Consider the following 19292-nt stretch of genomic DNA (forward strand, 5'->3'; position numbering starts at 1 on the left):
ATTTTTAAAATTTCGCTTGAAAAACCATTTTCAACAAAAAGGGGCAAAGTTTCAAAATAAGTACTATTCATTACCAATACTACTAAATACAGTGTTGCAAAAATCCCTCTTACTGATGCCTTTGAAAGGAATTTACACAAAATTGTATAACACTAATTTAAATATTTTTTAAGTTATAAAGTTTCAAAATAAAATTTCAAGATTTATTCAAATAATTTTTTTTAACCTTGAAAATATTTTTTTATTTTATTATGGATTTTAAATACTTTTAATTTATTATAGATTTTAAATATGTTAAGCTTATTAATAATTTTAAATAAAGTGAAAACTTTTTGCACTCATTTATTATTTAAATATATAATGCTGCACAGAATAAACATTTACTTTAAAAAATATATAAATCGAAATATTTTTATATTAAAGTAAATGGAGATTATTTCAAAGGAATATTGAATACTTTTAAGCTACATAAGTTGTGGTTTTTTTCATTGTGTCACACTTTTACGTCACGTTATTTAAGTATGGCTAGTTAGTCTGTGAAAATATTTTTCAATATTCAAATAAATTGATTTTCATATATTCGTATGCATACAAGTACACGTCGACCGATATATAAACATGCCAATAAAATTGATCAAACTTTCATACAGCGTACGCATTTTTTCATTTCGCCCGTTGCGAAAGTGCTTTTTCATACGGACATTTTATATTCGAACACCAACGGGGGCGGAATAGCTATCTGGGCGTCAAATATATAGCTTTATTATGTATTCAATGTGTTTTTGGACTTAAGTCATCAATATAATGTTGTCGGATTTTGTGGGAACAGGATATATATTTTTATTGTACCGTCGTTTATATCCGACCAGCTTTACGACGCTTTACTCAAATAACCGCAGTGTAACATTATGAAAAACGGGGATCAATTCAATTTCTCTTTCTCTGTGTATACATACATAAGTTTATTTGATGGAACGAATATTTCGAATTGAATATTCCTGAGTGCTTTTTTGTTTAAGTAACAATATACTTTTACGGAAAAAATAGATTACAGAAAGCATAGCGTAAGCAAGGTAAAACGAGGCAGACACTCGAACGTGTAAACGAGAACTATAAAAATACTCGAACAGCACTTATTATGAGCACTTCGCTCAATAAATAAGTTTCTATGGCACTATCTTGATGTCAATATTGTATTTCACGTTTAAGATTGATGGCACAATTTGAAAGGCTCTGATTTTTTTTGTGTAATGTCACAGCAACTGTGATTAATACGAGTTGGCAAACTATTCATACTAAAGTTTTAATTTATTTAATATCCGCTTTACGTGCCGTAGAAAATAAGTCTAGGCCTGGATGAAAAGATAAAACTTTTAGTTTAATTAAATTCAAGCTGAAATCGGGTTTAAATCTGAATCTTCATAAATGAGTAACATATCCAACTATTTAAATTGTATTATATGATATAATCAAATATACGAATTAAACTAATATTATATGCAGTTGTTCAGAACAGTACTCCCAAGAATGAAATTATTAGCAATAAAAAAATTAAATTTTAATTAGATGTCAATGTAGATAAAAACTCAATTTTTAGTGTCAACGTCCGTAATCAATTTAATGAAAATGGTTTGAGGCTAAAAAGATGTATACATGCGATGTTGTCTACTACTTTTGCAATAATAAAATTAATTTTTGATTTTTATTTGTTACAGCCTGCAACCGTACGTACTTTGGCGACGTCGGAAGAACTTACGAACTTGAAGTTCGCAGACCTCGAGAGGACCACCTACCATTTTTGTGCCAGCTTAATTTCACAGCCGCGGGCTCTAGCTACGGTGATCTTGTACAGGTGAGCTTAAAGAACTTTTCCTTGGTCACCTATTAAATTTCATAAAAAGAATTCCTCCTCGCACTACGAGAGTTCCGGGAGCGCGTAATATTTCTCCGCATAACGCTACCGCTTCCCGGACTTTTATTAAGAAAAAAAATAAAGCATTCTTCCGCGTTCATTATGGCAATTTTACATTTTTTGTTAAAAACTTTTTCGTTTTGCGAACGTCGCGCAATTTTCCGCGTTATAGGTAATGTATCAACCCTTGTTTAATAAAATATACTTACATTATATACACATACATAATATATACGTTCTAAGACTCCTATTTTATAAATTTACTTTGTAATAAAATTGAATTTTATAATATGATTCAAGGAAAAGAGTTTATCAATGACATAGTCACTCAAAATCCTGTTATGTTATATTCTATAGACTTGAATAGTACCTGCATTTAGCAGTAAAGAGATGTTTTGTGCTACTTCACCTGTTGCTTCGAAGGTCTAAGCTGTTTTCACAGCTGCATTGAGCTTCTCAACTATTTTATCAAAAGTGACAGGGGATCGTTTATCGAGTCAACAAACACAAAAAGCGATTTAACATCTGCTTTATTAAAAAACTATACATATAACCAATTAGTTATTAACACAGACAAATTTTTTTTGTGTGCTTTTTCCGTTTAGCTAATAAAGTAATGTATGATTTTTTGGATAAAATAAATCAATAAAACTTGTATTATATTGATTTACTTCATTAAATATAAATAAAAAGGTAAATGTCCTAGAAAATTATTATTCAAAATAGATCAATCCTCTGAAATAGAAGCTCTAACAAAAATATTTATCACAATAATATACCAAATACAATATGTATAACATACATTCTTTAAAAAAAAATAGAACATTAAATTTTGAAAATGTTATTTGTTTGAGCACATAATTAGCACATTAAAATACCTTAAGTGAGTCTGAATAGTAAGTTATATATGTATCAATATATAAAGTTATATTATACAATACACAAACACTGTATATCACAATAAATGTATGTAATGTAATGTACACAGTATAGAATGAGTGTCAAAAATCTGAATAATTTAAAAACTAAATTTACAAGGGTTAAAAATATTTTATTTATATAAATTAATCTAAGTAAAAAAGTAATATATATATTATTTATTTTACTCTTAATCCAAATACCATACAAACTAAAAACTAAAAATATCTGCTTATTTTTTAAAAAGTAGCAATATACAATATTATATTTTGGCAATTAGAGTGTTAAAAATTCGTTAATCAAATTTTTTTTTTAATTTCATACAAAATAGGATTTCTAAAGATAGATATAAATTACATTTACCCCAGAATAAAATATTATATGACCCAAAAATTATTAATTAATTTGGTCAATTGGCAAAGTAGCAACACTAAAAGTTTGAAAACCGATAAAGCAATTTTTTTTAGTTTTAGGCACAATATAATAGTCTTCTCTATAAATAAAGCATGTATTGAATCTTATTATTATTAAAACAATTTAGATCTGCTAAAGTACTAATGACATTAACATCTTCACTAGTAAGGAGTTTTACCTTCAAGAGCTATAAAACGAAGTATAAAAAATAGTTTAAGCCAAAAACTTCTTACTTCTACTATCTAAAATTGGACGATGGCAAACATTCTAACTATATTTAACTTGTTTACTACTATACTAAATAAAAATATAGTGATCTTGTCCAACCACTGTCAGTTTTTCAGCCAAGGTGTTGTTCTCTTTTTAGGTTTTATGCATCCTAGTACCTTGTCTTGGACAAAAATGTAAGAATTATATTTTTGGGTTGAATGTCTGTTATAAAGTTTGTTCTTTTTTATCCTTTTAAGTAAGCGTCCTAGAATCTACTCCAATTTTGTTTTAAGTGTGCTAAACTTTGAGTTGGGACTTGGTTTATTTTTTTTCTTAAGACAAAGTTTGTTGTTATTATATTTTTGTGCAACAATTAAGATATGTATAGTTTGTATATGTTAAATTTACCTAAAGCTTTCCGTCGATCTGGACCAAGGGATGCAAAGAGAGAAGCGGCGGCTTCTGCGATCGTCTAGTTAGGTTTGCATCCTTTTGGTTAAAGTTCGTACTTATTGAGTGTAACTTAAAGTGCTGCTGAAGCTCTAAAGCCTTAAACTCCAAGTGTATGATAAAGTGTAAATTATAGTAGAAGTATCTGAAAAAATAATCTATTGTTGCCTGCGATCAAGATTTTTATGGCAAGGGAAATTAAAAAACCGAGCGCCCGTTTAGGTTTGAATTTTTATAACAAATTGCTGTAAGTCACAAGATCAGATTACAAATCACAAAATAAGTTTGAATGGCTATTTTTTTAATGTACTTGCAACAAATATTTTAAATCTTTCTGATTTATAGCGAGTACTTTGACTTCATATAAAATAGTTTCTCATGGTGGTGTCCCATTTTACCTAAGAAGTCTCTTTTTTGTCTTTGAGCTTTAAAACCTGCTTTCTTATATCGCATGCCGAAATTGATTTTGTCACCAGATTTTATGATTTAAAATCATTCATTTTTCTAAAAGCTTTTTGCTTGTGCTTAGATACGACAATTTTAATACTTAATTTTAATTAATAAACTAAACCAAAGAGAACTGAAAACATATTCGCAAAGAATCTTTTCATTTGGGTAAATAATATCGTGCCTTTCTTGATCTAGTATTTTATCTCTAGTCGGTGGTCTTTGTCTCAAGTGTATTCCTTATATAATTAATTTTGTTGCAGTCGTCCGTATTGTGTTTGAATACTTTTACAGGTTTATCATTTTAAGGACTGATTTTATGGGTTTTTATATTTTATATGCTTAACAGACTTTTGCAACTTAACTAATGCGCATTTAAAATCTGTATCATGAGCACTGTACTATCAGCGTATAATAAGTTATTGAGTGAGACACTTAGCAATGCTATGTCAAAATTATTTTCTAAATATATTTTACGAATAATAGAGAAGCAAATACAACATTGTCTCACTTCTTACTATATTTATATATTTGCATCATTTTCTGATGTTAGCCTTTGTCAGACTTCAATTATACCTAAACCAATGCGAAATATGTTTTAAATAATTTGGTGGTATTTTCTTACGTACGTAAAAATATCTTTAACATTTTATTTTGATGGTAAATTTTTTTACATAAAATCTAATGAAAGTATCTAAATTTCTTATATATAGAAAAAAAAGTTGACAGAATAAGACAGTATAGCTTTTTTTGAAAGTATATACATACATTATAACTTTGTTAAATAAACATTTACATTTCATGTTTTTAGAACTAATTTAAAAAAATCATTATACTCTATAACTTATTTTTTTCAAGATTTTTTTAAATGCGGTATATATTAATTTTTATAAATATTTTTAGTATATTTTCGAAGTGATTTTGTAATAATATAAACAGCTAATTTTGATTTACATTTATAATGAAAATAAAATTAAGGATCACTTATATGACTTTATTAACAGTGTAATATAATATTTAAATTATATTTACTACATTATTTTATTACCATAGAAACTATACGTTTTCTTGTTAAAACGTATCAAACGTTTTTTTTTAATGTATGTTTAAGTGAAAATCAGAAGCATAGCTACAATTAAATCGTATATAACATTTTCGGATAAATTACTAACTAATGATATTTATTAAAAAAAATATAAAATTGAATTAAATTTTTATTTATTTATTTACCGTTTTTTTTGTCTTTAGTGTTTTTGTCTCGACGTTTCTCCAAAAATTTTGTAATGCATTTTCAGGAGAAAAACTAATGTGCATTTTTTTCGTCACACAAAGTTAATGTATTCGACACGTTTCAAAAGCTTAATTTCGTGATAAGTGATCCATCTAGAAATTTTAGCGGTTATATTTTTATGATTATATATTATTATTTTTAATCTTAAATATTTTTTATAATACATAATTTAAATTTCTTTTACAGTTAAAAAGTACCTATGCATTACAAACAAACGCACACACTTTTTTAACTTTTCGACTACCTAAAACTCTTCTTATATATACGTACAAATAGAAAGCATTCTTCGAGCGTTCATTACACAATCCCCCTTTTGTATAAACTTTCCTTTTCCTTTTGTAATCTTTGGGCATCGCACAATTTTCCGCGCTGCGGATAATTCGTAAATTATTTTCCAATTGACGCCCCGCGGATATCCCATGGGCCGGAAAAGCGTTATGGCCCTTTTCGTCCTAGGAGTACTTGATTCACTTATGCCTCGGTCCGGCCACCCTACGGATGACCGGAAAATATTACCCGTAGGGCGAATAATATTCGCCCTTTGCAATTTTCGACGTTCAACCCATAAAATCAACGATTTATAACCTAACATAACGACGGTGTCGGCATGAACGAAAGCTTTGGTTTAAAAATATATTCAATAAGAAAAATGCACATTCTTATTTTCTTTGTTCCGTCACCTATCATTAAATATTAGAAAATTTACTTTGTAATAATAAGGACCAAACAACAAAGTAGCATTGTAAGAAAAAAATAATGGATACTTTTTTTATCAGATTGTATGATTATCATAGGTTTGCCAAATTAGTGTATTTTGTAACTTTTTTAAAATACAACGATAATTTTTTTTTCTATGTCTAATGTTTTTTAATATTAAATAATATCATAATAAATGCAGATGAATATTTATTAGTCATAAATGCATATTGCTTTATTATAAATGTTTACATTTTATGGTCGACGGATTATAAATGGAAATTGCAATACAGATCGCGTTATTCTCATTAAATACAGCTTTCGGGTTGGCGTAAAATGTAGGTAACATCTTAAATTTTATTGCGCATTTACTGAAAGCTTACAATATCGAAAAGCATAAAAAAGTTTACGATTTTCCCTTAATACCCGGTCTATATATTTTATGGGTTATATCGGTCTATACAAGTAGCTGTATATAATATGTGGTATACGTCGTAAACAAAGATCAAATAGAGGGCATTGATATCGACGGTTGGAGTTGAGGGTTTAATTAACATCGTTGAGATTATGAATTATTTTTTTTAAATAATGTGAAAATTGTATGTATGGATATTATAAATTCGAAACAAATATATCATCCTTGGTATATGTATTATTGATTGATATGTTGCTGGATATTATCGTATTTGTCATCAAATTTCAATGGTTATTTTTCGTTGAATCACATGCTTCGATAACTATAAACCATAATACTATCCAGTGGCAAATATCAATGTCGAAAATATGAATTCGAAATTGCGATCATCGCTAAAATATCACTATCATAATAATTCAGAAGCGTTAATGAAAGCCCGCAGTATCTAGCAGTGGCTAGAAAGAGCCACAGGACCGCTCCTATTTCAGCTCTGTACAAATTGTTAATCCTTGTGCAAATATTAACCCTGTCTAAATACCGAATAAACTATCCGGCACGGATCGAGAGCTCTCTTTGCTCTGGCAATTACGTGTTTTAGCTTTGTATTTTAATACGCGGATTTTGTACATGGTTCAATTTTCCGACTGGCCGCGCTGGGAAAATAATAACACAATAAATTAGAACGCAATGAATTAAATTAGGGTAAAAATAATATTAACAAATATCAAATTAATTTTATACGTGCTTAAGCTTGACCTCAATTGCTTTACAAAATGCAAAAATAATATTGGAATACACCTGAAAATATAACTTTATGTCGGACGATTTTGTTCAGAGACTGAATGGCACAAGTCACTTTTAATATTATATATATATATTTATATATTTGTATTTGCTTATTTTTAAAAATTATTTAAAAGCTCTAGCTGCAGAATGCCATCTATTAATTATTAATTATAATACACATAATAATTTATAACTAATTATATAAATGTCACCGATTCCCTGACTTTCATCTGGTGTTTTATACTTACTTGTAGGTATTGATTATATCTGATTAACTTACTTACCCAGTTGTAAGGCATTGGGCTTACGCCTGTCAGTTAACAATCTATACCGTTTATCGAGTGTAGATAGTTAAACTGTATATTTCGTATCTCCTCATCTTCGCAAAGATTCATTAATACCGTAGTAATCGTTTTTCTTGATACGTTGTAGTTATTAAGTGACTTTACAGTCGGTAAATTGAGCTTCAATTTAATTTTAAAGCATAAAAGAACATTTTTGGTAAATTAAATTTATGCTAATAGAAATATACAAACGTATTCAGTTATGATTAAACTTAAACGTCAAAAAAAAATATAACTTAACTAGTAATACACATTTACTGTAACATATATATTTTACAGCATCGTTTATAAAATGTCTGTAGAAAACACTTGACAATTATAGCATTGTTTTGGTAGCACTGACTAAATCACTTATGATTATTATCTCCTCCCATTTCTCCGACAATATAAAAGTCAGAACACTACTTCACTTTCAACTTGTTATTCCTTAGCTCGTTACCAGTGTATCTAACACTAAATCGACACATATAACTTATTTTTTGTACCAAGTTCTGATAAAGAAGCGTTTATATTTTGCTCACCAAATTTAGTCCACTCAGATCGTCACTTTTAAATCGCATAGAATCAACCAAAAGTTCAAAGTTATAACTTGTTTTTAATTCTAATGTTAAAAAATTACAGGCATTAATAAGTTTAGTTATTAACAATTAATAAATTTATCACTATCGTAGCGTATTTTTGTGACAGTAAAGCTATATTTTCACTAGTGTAAATATAATTTCACTAACTGTTTCAGTGAAATCGTAACAAAATACATTTTTACGGGTAATGGGTGTTAGTAAAATTATACGCTGCTCTAAAATATTTCAGAAACTAAATTTACTAAAACGTCCATTTTCTGCTCAAACCCAAACCTAACCTGAACGAATAGCTAGTTTTAGAAAATTTAATTTATTTAAGTTTGGAACTTAAAATTTTGATCTTAACAGGTTATATGTCGCTTTTTTTTTAACAAAATAATTGGGATTTATTTAGTGTCGTTTACAAATGTTAGTTAAAGACCATTACAGTTTAGCATATAATTTTACTAGCATGTTTCATTTAAATTAAACTCTAACCAACAAAATATATATCTACCAGTGAATGCGATTTTCGATTTAATTTCACTAAATTTTCAGTGAAAATATATCTTTACTAATAATACACATTCACTGTAATATATTTAATTACTTCATTATGATTAAATCCTTCATGAATATATGTTTAGGTATAATATTTTAATACTAATTTTACGTAATTTTCGTTGTATTTTCAATAAATTTAATGCTTGTGTGTATTATAATTTAGTTATTAAAGAGATAAGGTCAGAATCGCGTAATCTGTAAGGTCACTAATAACCCAGAGGTTGTAGATTCGAGCCATGCTAGCATAGTTGAATTTTTGTTTATAAAAATGTGCTATTAATAAAAACTGGCCTTAGCTGCAAAGTGACATTTATTGATTATAAATTATATTACACATAATAATTTATAATTAATTATATAAATGGCACTGATTCTCAGACTTTCAGTCTGGTGGTAGGTATTTATGTTTTTTGATAGGTGTATTGTAGGTCAAGTTGCAATGGACGATTAAAAAAAATAAAAATACTCAATCGATATTTCTGTTACCAGCGTTTAGTTTAGTATAGTGTGTTCCTGAGCCAAGTACATACTTGAACTCTATGCAGAAATACTGCTAAGGCATGAGAGTATATAAAATATTCATGCACTTTTATAGCTCTGGTTATACATACTATTGTTAAAATATAATAATATTAAGATCTGGAAATTACTATACGATTTTAAATCTCTAAAAAGCACAAAATACAATTATTGATTAGCGATTATATTTAAATATGTCTCTAATGTGTTTATATTGTATCTAAAAAAAACTGAAACTTATTTTTACACCTAATACAATGCCTGATTTATAATTGAATTTTGCGCAGTTGCAAATGCAAAATTTAAACCGGCATAGGGTCAAGGAAATGCCCCAAAGGGTCGGGCCATCGTGTGTGAAATACGAGCGCGGACCGTGAATATATGATTAAACAGTGAAGATTAACCCTTTCCAGATGAAATAAAATATTACAGCACCCGCCTGGTTCGAACAATTCGACGAAGAATAATTTTCGTGATTCGATTAAACGGGGCGTTGTTCCGTGTGCGTATCAAAAGGATAAGATTATATATTTAAGCTGTGAATGTTAAAACATGGGGTTAGATTTTGTATGTGTTTGTATATATATATTATATATGTAGCTTGGAAAGGCATAGTAATATACATTAATTTCTAGTTCAAAAGAGTTTTTACTTGAATGGATGATTAAAAAACATTTACTTTAATTTGTATCGAATTAAATGTTAGAATTTATATTTTAATGACAATCTATCATCTAAAACCAAAATAATAACAGAATATGTTTTTCAAAAAAAAAAAACGTTTTTTAATGAAAGCAAAAAAAAATACATTTTAATGTTTTTTTATTTGAATTCAAATACAAACTTAAAATAACTAAGTTCATATTGTTTTGATGAAGATAAATCTATCGTAATATTATTAGTTTCAAGTTTACACTATGAGAGTTCTTATTCTTGAAACTCACACAGTAAATTGCCGTGACCAAAAATGATCACAAGACAATACAGTGTAAAGGATGGGACCACACAAGAGCCCTAGTTACGATTAGAAAAAAGGGTTTCACATAAATAACACGCAAATGTTCTCCAATTAATTGAAAGAATATTTCTTTGTTGCGAAATGGTCACCGGAAGACAAAAAGCACCGTAAGGTCACAATATTCCCGTTACACAATTTGACCTCGAAACATATCCATATAATAAATGTCACATTCTGAAGGCGTATACATCTTTCATTGTGAAACGATGCAACAATTGGCTGGACGATCGCTGCGTGATTGGGATTCGTCAGCGATTATTAATACTAAAGGCTGCTCTCCAATGAGGAGAAGGCAGAGACAAGCAAACACGACGGAAGATATGCTGAGATACGACCCGTAGACGAGGACCATATGATCATGGACCGCCATCACCAGAAAGGGACCTCATTAGACACCACTGCAGCAGAAGGACCAACCTCCACTACACCGTCGCTGCCTCACTTACAAAGCCTCTGAGGATCTTCCACTGACATCATCCTTCCGCCAGCTTCTCTACCACCGCTCCGAGAAAAATCATAGTAACTTACAATATGTAAATTTAACGAATAAATTATTACCAGTTTCCAACTCCATCTTTCTGGCTGCGAAGTCATACCCCTTAGGGTGGGTTACTAAACCTTAAAACAGGTTTATAAATATATAATTCTGTATAAGTATTATATATTATCTATATATTTTTTTTTTTTTTCTTAAATTCGTAAATGTTTTTATATATTTCTTCCGAAATTTAATAATAGTTACAGATTATTCATTATTTTTATTTTAAAAATGGTAAGCAATGGAAATGTTTATGTACCAGTACTGCGCATTTTATATGTCTTTATGCTTTTGCACATAAGTACATATATTTTTTAAATAAACTTTTAGGAAAAATAAATAGCGTGATTTTCAGTTTAAGTTTTTCTAAGCCAGCTTTGATATTTACGTATATCTAATCAATCATCTACCATTTTACATTTGTCTTAAGTGGCCGTACTGTTCTGTTTTGTGTATGTCAATTTTTAAATGTACTGGACGCATACTTTGTATTTGACAGCCAAGTAATGACGATGCATTTTGTCACGTTTTACGATTTAAAAAAAAATATAATATAGATCGTAATAGTAATATATTAAAAAAATCGGACTATCTTGATTAAGTATGATTTTTTTTGCTTCAATATATCATATGTTTTATTTATATGTACATAATATTGAAATTTTTACATGAAATGCTGATAATCTAAGTAGAAACTCGAAAAGAAAATGATAAAAAGCATATTTACACACACTAGTTTTACTTCAATTTTCATTCTCTCCTATTTTACCGCATTTTATCTGCACTTCGTATCTCTTCTCGAACGCCACTGGCGGAAGTCATGTAGTGATTTATACACCATTTCTGTCAGCTTCACGTCAGCAAACAATATTTACGTTATCCAAAAAAAAATAATAACACAAGCTTTTAGAATTAATATTATCTCCTTGTTCAATTGCTTATTTACATAAAATCACATTACAAAAATATATCTACACACACAATGCATGGCAAAAATTTCTACCTATATATATACAAAAACATTGCGCGTCACTGAGCTTTTTGTTTCTCGATTAGATGCTGTATATCATCCCTGGGCACCTTTTTCCTCAGTACGACATTCCAGAACATCCAGGATAGCACCCAGAAGGCGTAATATATTGTTAAACCCATGAAGGCTATGCTGTCCAATAAATAATATTCGTACCAATGAAGCGCCAGGGCCGGAGACCTCATGTGATTCGCCCCTTTGTGCTTCAGGACGTATTCGACCCAATAGACTGCTGTGTACAGGGGCGGATTTGGCTTGTCGTTGAATATCCCCGATAATTTTTGCGCTTTCTCTCTATAATCGGCCACGTTCAACACCCTCTGTATGGCGTCGCTTATTGAATTTTCGCAGAGGCTTTCCGAATTCAACACCTCGCCAATCCCCAGATCCTTGACCCTGTTGCAAGACGAAAATTGATCTCCATACATCGGAATGCAAACGACCGGAACTCCTTTGGATACAGCGTCTTGAATGTTCAACTGGCCTCCGTGCGTAACGAAAACTTTGACGTTTTTGTGACCTGGAATATCGTAATTTTGCGCCTTGAGACACGTTTCAGAATTTAATATGACAACATAGCGGGTTAAAGTTACCTAAAATATCGTTTTGCGATAGAGTCTTAGCGACGTAGACGTTGTCAAACTTTTCCGAAAGTTCCGCCTCGCGTTGCCACACAAACCTGTGCTTGTGATGAAAATTGAACAATTTGCTGAACATCAACGTTTTTGAAGACGATATTTCTGACTTTAATATATCGCTCTCTAAGTTTATATATACAGCGCCATTGCTGGATTCGTCCATGAATTTTTGAAGGGGCTAAAAAATACAAAATTGTAGTAAAAAGCTATTCAATATAAATATATAAATTTTAGTATTTGATATTAAACCTATCATTACAACTGAGTATCTTTAATATTATATTAAAGATCGACTTATATCTAATAAATTATTCTCTGATAAGAGCCTTAGCTTTGGCTTTGTCGTGACATACACAATAATATCATTTTTACAATAAATATATTAAAAATATAACATCAACTTTACTAGTTCGATTTGCGGGCATAGAGATTAAATATTAAATAATTAAACGACTGCTAATATAATAAAATCATTTTACTTATGGGAATAAAAACCACCATATGGATTAATTTGTTAACAGTTATTATTTTAGATAGTGATTTACTATTGTTGTGTGTATATTAAATTGTAATTAAATTAATTAAGCCAAATTTTCGCAATAGTAATATAATAAATAAACCTTACAAAATATAATTATATAAGGATATTATTTTAACACAGTTTTTTTTTGATAAATTCAACAATTATAATTTAATTTATGGATCATTAAAACTGGTTAAAATAAAAAATATGTTTCTGTAAATTAATATATACTTTTTATACTATGTTATGGAACACACAATATATTATATTTTTATGTCTAATATTATATATATTTTAAATTATTACGATTAGTTTTTTAATTTTAATACAAATAACGAAAATAGATTTTTTTATATCCTAAATAAACTGAAAAGTACTAATGATATTATTTAATATGCAATAAGGGGCAATTAGGATTATGAACCTTATATCAAAATCATCTGTGTTTCAACTAAAATTTAAGGAAAATAAATTTATCACGTAAAAATTATATAGCGACATCTTGTATCGATCTTAAATAATAAATTGTACTTATCCAATACACAAACCATTCTATAGATCAAAATAATCTATCTATAAATAAATATATAATATTATATGATATTTACCGCTGCAATCTTTTTCGAAGGTGTTATGTGTAACCCTCCGACCTCAATAATGGCAGGAACGTTGGGTCTAACGGTATCGATACTGAAATGCGTGTTGATCAAAACCAACGATACGTTCTTCTCCAGCTCCTTTAAAGTGGGCAGGGCATTCTCAGTATCTCCCTCGTCCTTTTTTCCAAAATACTTTTTCGCTAACCTGTCCTGCTCTGAATTCCACATATCCCTTTCCATCAAGTCCACCATGGTCCAGAACGTGTTTCTCAGTCTGTCGAAGAACTTGTACTTGCTGGGCAGGTTCAAGTTTTCGTGCGAATTGTAAGAGAGTTCGTAAGGATTGCCCATTTGCTGGTTGATGAAGTGTCCTTGTCCCAGGGCCGAAAGGGCCACTATCGGGGCTTTGTGAATGTGGGACAACATAAAAAACGGTTGTATGTGGAACAATTCGCATATAATCACATCGAACTTTTGATCTTCTTCGGCCAAAAAGTCCCTCATAGACTTAGATCTTAGAATTACATCAGTCAGTATCAAAGTCCTGTTCCTCAATTCCATTTGGGAATTAATAAAAGCATTCGTGTTCGGCGATAGCGTAGTGCTGTTATCATCCGGAGTTACTGAAAAAATAATGAAAACTTTTAATAAAAATATATCTTATACCTGTCAACTTGCAAAAATTTAATAACGTTTTATACGAATTGTTTTAAAAGAAGCGACATGTTTATTAAACTTTTGTAATAATATACGTATGTATAAGGAACTTTCTCAACTTGCTAAGCAACACTGTCGAACAATGAAAAGTCGGTATTAAAATTTTATTAGTCATAACGTTGCGCAAAAATTAACTTTGCACGCATCAAATTTTCGCAATTGTAGTTCTAGAGAACCGTTGCGAAAGTTTCTGTATTTTAGTAATCTCGTTGTACGAACTGCAGTTGCTTTAAATTTTAATGGTGTGTATGTGGCGTGACATAACTTGAACGTAAAAAAATACTTAATTGAGTAGGTTTACTTTCTCGAGTATTATTTGTATTTTTTGTGCATAGTTATTACGCTGCGATTCCGATCTATTCAAATTATGTAAAAATTGTGCACTACAGGGGCTTTAAACTACTTTTAAAATTATATATTTATTTCTGAGCAACGCAATTTTTTTTTGCTATTTTTAACAGATTGGAGGCCTATTATTAAGCACTTATAAATCGATTTACTGTTTTTTTTGCAATACTAATATTTTTCAGAAATTTTATATTTTTTTTTTTAATTTTTAAAATTATAGTTGGTCGTAATTAGTTTTGCTTTAATACCGCGGTTTAAAGACCTGGGCTCGAATCATATATGAACCTTAGAGTTTTTTTAATTTCTATTGCGTCTACGGTAGCAAAATTAGTTAATATTAAATATCTAAAAATTAAATCGATCATAAAAGATTAATATTACCTAGATTTTTCTTATCACACAGATAAATAAAATCAAGCTAGATGGTACATAATGGGTATTGAAAATTCTTTAAGAACGAGCTTCTTCAGCTCATAGAAATTTTGTTTTTTTATATTATATAATTTTTTATTTTATTTTATTTTAAAATGAAAATATATATAAAAATAGATATATAATTTAAAATTAATTTAATAAAAAAATAGTTTTAAGACCTTTTTTTAACACTCTTTCAATATTTATTTTGTGCGTTACGCGCTCATATATTCTTACAAGTTACAAGCTGCAACTCATAATTTATTATTTTCAAAATTACTTGTATCATACTAGTGAGCTTCAAGCGTTTAAATAAATATTGAATAAATTATAGAAAATCTTTTGTTGCAATATGACAGTTGCTAACATAATGCATTACAACCATGTAAACACAATCAACAACTGCAAAGTAGTGAGATCATTGACATATATTTTACTCGCTACGTCACTATGCATGATCTAACTAGATTTTATTTTAAATATTTATCTGTATATATAAAAATTAAAATAAAACCAAATCTGTGATATAATATACCCATACCTCTATTTGATATTTTAATTTCGTTCAAAAGTTTCCAAACTTTTTTTTTTATCTTTATATATATGATTGTTCTTGTTATTGAAAAAACTCAATGCTGACTTAATTGGATATTTTTCAAATTTTTGAAATACCTAAAACAGGATTTTTTTACTTCATGAGAGAATTATTTTAAATGCAATTAAGTTGCAATTCTGAAATTAATAATAAAAGTAAATTGTGTCTCTTACACATTATAATCATATTTCTGGGAAGTTTTTAAGATTCTACTCTTAAAAAATCATCTGTCAATCATTATGTCACGCATAAAATATCTTAACTTATTTTAAAATATTTTATTAAAAATAACTATGAATACTACAAAGAAAAAAACATTTTTATCTTATGCTATATTTAAATAAATACTTATTGTTTAGTATCAAAAAGTATTTGTAAAATTTAGCGACTGATAAGAAAATATATATTTTTTTTTTAATTTTGGATTAAGGATATTAAAAATATTATATAAATAAAGATATTTTGGTTAATATCGAAATTATAATAGGTATATGATATTCTTATTGTTAGATTTTTGAAGTAGCTCATTAGATTTTTACAAATTTTCACGACATATCCTTATGTTTAACTGTAAGATCGTCATGATATTCAACTGTAAGATTAAATTTTTTTAGAAAAACCTTATCTGTGTTGATCGTTTTAAAATATAAAAATATAATAATCACTAATTATGATCCTCCAGACACCATAGAATCTGTATGGTGTTCTAAACCAGGTATTAGTCACTGATGGTATATCGTGCTTATTAGATAAAAATCACAATACTTTATTTGATAGTATCATTAAAAAGTTTATTAAAAATAATTGATTCGTTCATTCATTAGAGATAATTATACAGAAAATATACTGAAATGATTAAAAACTAATATTAGAGCTTAACATATTTTATTAGAGATTAGTAATATGAAACCTAAGTACTATAAAATATTGTTTAATTCCTAGAAAGACATAAAAACACTAATTAAAAAAAGCTTCAATCAAAAATTGGTGTTGAGGGGAAAAAAACTCATACTATCGTACTCCAGTTTTTTGTCTCGGAACACCCTCGTTCGTTTTTATTTTACACTCAGCTACAAATCATCTTTACGAAATTAAATACGCTGGTTAATTTGCCTCTTGCGAGAGAAATCTGGCTACTAAATATTTTTATTTTATTTATTTTCTTATTAATTTGTTTATCACTAATATTATTTGTTAAAAAATAACACAATTATATACTAGTATCCTATATTTAATTCGTTAAACATAACTTTTACATTGCTCGAATATTATTGTATTTTATAAAAAGAGACCCGCTCAATTGATTATACAGTTTTATAATAAATAAAGATCTGCTATCAATATAAATTTATATTTTTCTTACAAATATGGTCAATTTTTTTTACATATAAATATTTAAAATTTGCATTAAGCTCGTTTTTCATGAAAAGCAATTATCGTAAAAATGATTGGTTTATAAAATTTGTTGTATATTACTATATGAATAATAATTTTATACACGTTCGTGTTTTATAATGTACTATAGCGTTGTATGTGAGCCATAAAAGTACAAAATTTATTTAATCACTGATTGTAGATACCCCTTAAGATTAATATACTGTTATAAGGCTTTTTTAATTGTTTTTAAAATGTTAATAAATAATTTCTAATAATATATTGAGTCATTAACCATAGTTACCTGCGTCCCAAATCTTTATCCTAGGCACGATTATTTGCCGATAATTCGGCGGCGGGTTTGGGTCGCTTATCGGCGTTACGACCGTAATTTGGTGACCCCTGGCCGCCAACTCCCTCAGTATCGGCTCGCTAAACCTGTGATGGGACGCAATATCCAAGGGCAAAACCGCGAGAATTTTATCCGACTTTGAAATGGGCAAAACCACCAAGAACACCGCACAGCACAAACTTAACCGGTTCATGTTTAATTTTCGTTGTATTAAATAAATTTTCACTTTTAACTCCGCTTATATTTGCTCTGCAAATCAAACAATGCTCGGCAAATTTACACGTGAGTCGTGCCGGTTTCTACAATATAACCGCTGTCCTTAATGATTATTTAACGATTGTATACGTAATTCTTTAAAAAAATATATAAACGCACACGTACGATCACTATATTGAACTAATGCATTTTAATTGATGACAAGTATCATATTAAATCGTAAATCGTCAAGTTTGAAATGCGTTCTATTTAAATACTTGACTTAACCGTGTCAGTTAAATTTAACCGCAGCGGTTCAACTCGCACAACACTCGTTTATTTTAATTTAATATAAATGTGTTTAATCCAGATTTTTTTTATTATTATCATATAATATTATGACAACACACGGGTTATTTTAAACACGTGAAAGTCCATATATCACGGTTTTTTTACTCCGTGTCTTGTGATGCACAACCGGCCTTAACGGTGATTGATACAAACTGAGGCCGAGTCGCTCGGACCACAGCCTCTCTATAGCCCGTCCGTAAGTGCTACGCTTACTTTTTTAAGTCTAAATAACGCATATGATTTTTATTGGTAATATAACTAAATTTATCAAACGTCAAAATGCCAGTCGGGCGTAAACTGGTTTAGTTAACCGAATCATTATGGACGTAATAAATTATTATTTGGGGCTGTGGTTTGAAAGTGTGTTCAGTGTTCCGGCAGCTAATTTTAAGGGTTCGGTAAATTATTCAGATACAATTAAACGCGTCTGAAGACGGTGTATAAGGTTATAAAATTATCATAACAAAGTAAATTGTATAAATGTATAGAATTCAATTATTATTGAATAATAAATGAGGTGATATTTCTCTAAGACTTAATATATTTACCACAAAATATATTAACAAGTATATTAATATAATAATTAAAAAAATAATTTATATATAAAAATAAACGTCATAATTTTACTGAATTTCATTAGTAACCCTTACACCTTTACATAATATCTTTTTAGTTATTTATTATTAACGCAAAATAGATCTTTTAGTCTAGCAAAAAATCAGATGAAAAGAAGCAGGATAAATAAACAAATTAAATTACATACGTCTTTCGTTTGAGTCCTTAAAGTGGGTTTGCTCTTGCTTTCGGACGTCGGCTTTTGCAATATTCACTAATCTGATGTTAAAGAATTCTTGAATTCATATGCCTTGAACTCGTGATGCTTAAGTGTAAATGGTAGTAAAAGTGTCTGAGGGAAAATTATTATTGGTTACCCATGTTCCAGTATTTATATGCTTTCTTCATGCTAGATAATGTTGTTCACCCCTTTTCGATAAGACGACCAATTACAACAGGATGACGAGCTTTTTTAAATAAATAGCTATTGTCCGACAAACTAGTTATGAATGGCTGTTT

General features: G+C 28.9%; 2 protein-coding genes across 3 annotated transcripts in view; one reads left to right on the forward strand and one right to left on the reverse strand.

Moving 5' to 3' along the window:
- The window catches only part of LOC148237000 (uncharacterized), a 495914-nt gene that overhangs the window by 313989 nt on the left and 162633 nt on the right, over positions 1 to 19292 (forward strand). The window contains exon 3 of the mRNA XM_088183465.1: positions 1716 to 1852. Within this exon, the coding sequence (XP_088039591.1) occupies positions 1716 to 1852 (137 nt within the window). The remainder of the gene's footprint in view (positions 1 to 1715; positions 1853 to 19292) is intronic.
- On the reverse strand, positions 11987 to 18437 carry LOC148237002 (UDP-glucosyltransferase 2-like). Of its 2 annotated transcripts, none has more exons than XM_088182019.1 (4): positions 17625 to 18437; positions 13882 to 14495; positions 12706 to 12928; positions 11987 to 12632 (listed from the first exon to the last, which is right to left on the reverse strand). In XM_088182019.1, exons 1-4 carry the CDS (start codon positions 17863 to 17865, stop codon positions 12112 to 12114), a joined length of 1599 nt encoding a protein of 532 aa, XP_088038145.1. In that variant the 5' UTR covers positions 17866 to 18437; the 3' UTR covers positions 11987 to 12111. The 2 variants fall into 2 exon arrangements, with proteins under 2 accessions (XP_088038145.1, XP_088038144.1); XM_088182018.1 differs by having other exon boundaries at positions 17616 to 18422.

Source organism: Plectrocnemia conspersa, unplaced genomic scaffold (genome assembly GCF_051122295.1).
Source record: "Plectrocnemia conspersa isolate PC_06_02 unplaced genomic scaffold, ASM5112229v1 ptg000003l, whole genome shotgun sequence".
NCBI lineage: Eukaryota > Metazoa > Arthropoda > Insecta > Trichoptera > Polycentropodidae > Plectrocnemia > Plectrocnemia conspersa.

What these genes read in the sequence shown, in the direction of transcription:
- LOC148237002 (XM_088182018.1), bottom strand. Translation starts at nt 17,865, where the DNA reads ATGAACCGGTTAAGTTTGTGCTGTGCGGTGTTCTTGGTGGTTTTGCCC. An exon ending in TTGGGACGCAGGTAACTATG is followed by an intron (nt 14,496 to 17,615) that starts GTTAATGACTCA and finishes TTATTTTTTCAG; the next exon opens with TAACTCCGGATGATAACAGC. An exon ending in CTTCGAAAAAGATTGCAGCG is followed by an intron (nt 12,929 to 13,881) that starts GTAAATATCATA and finishes TGTATTTTTTAG; the next exon opens with CCCCTTCAAAAATTCATGGA.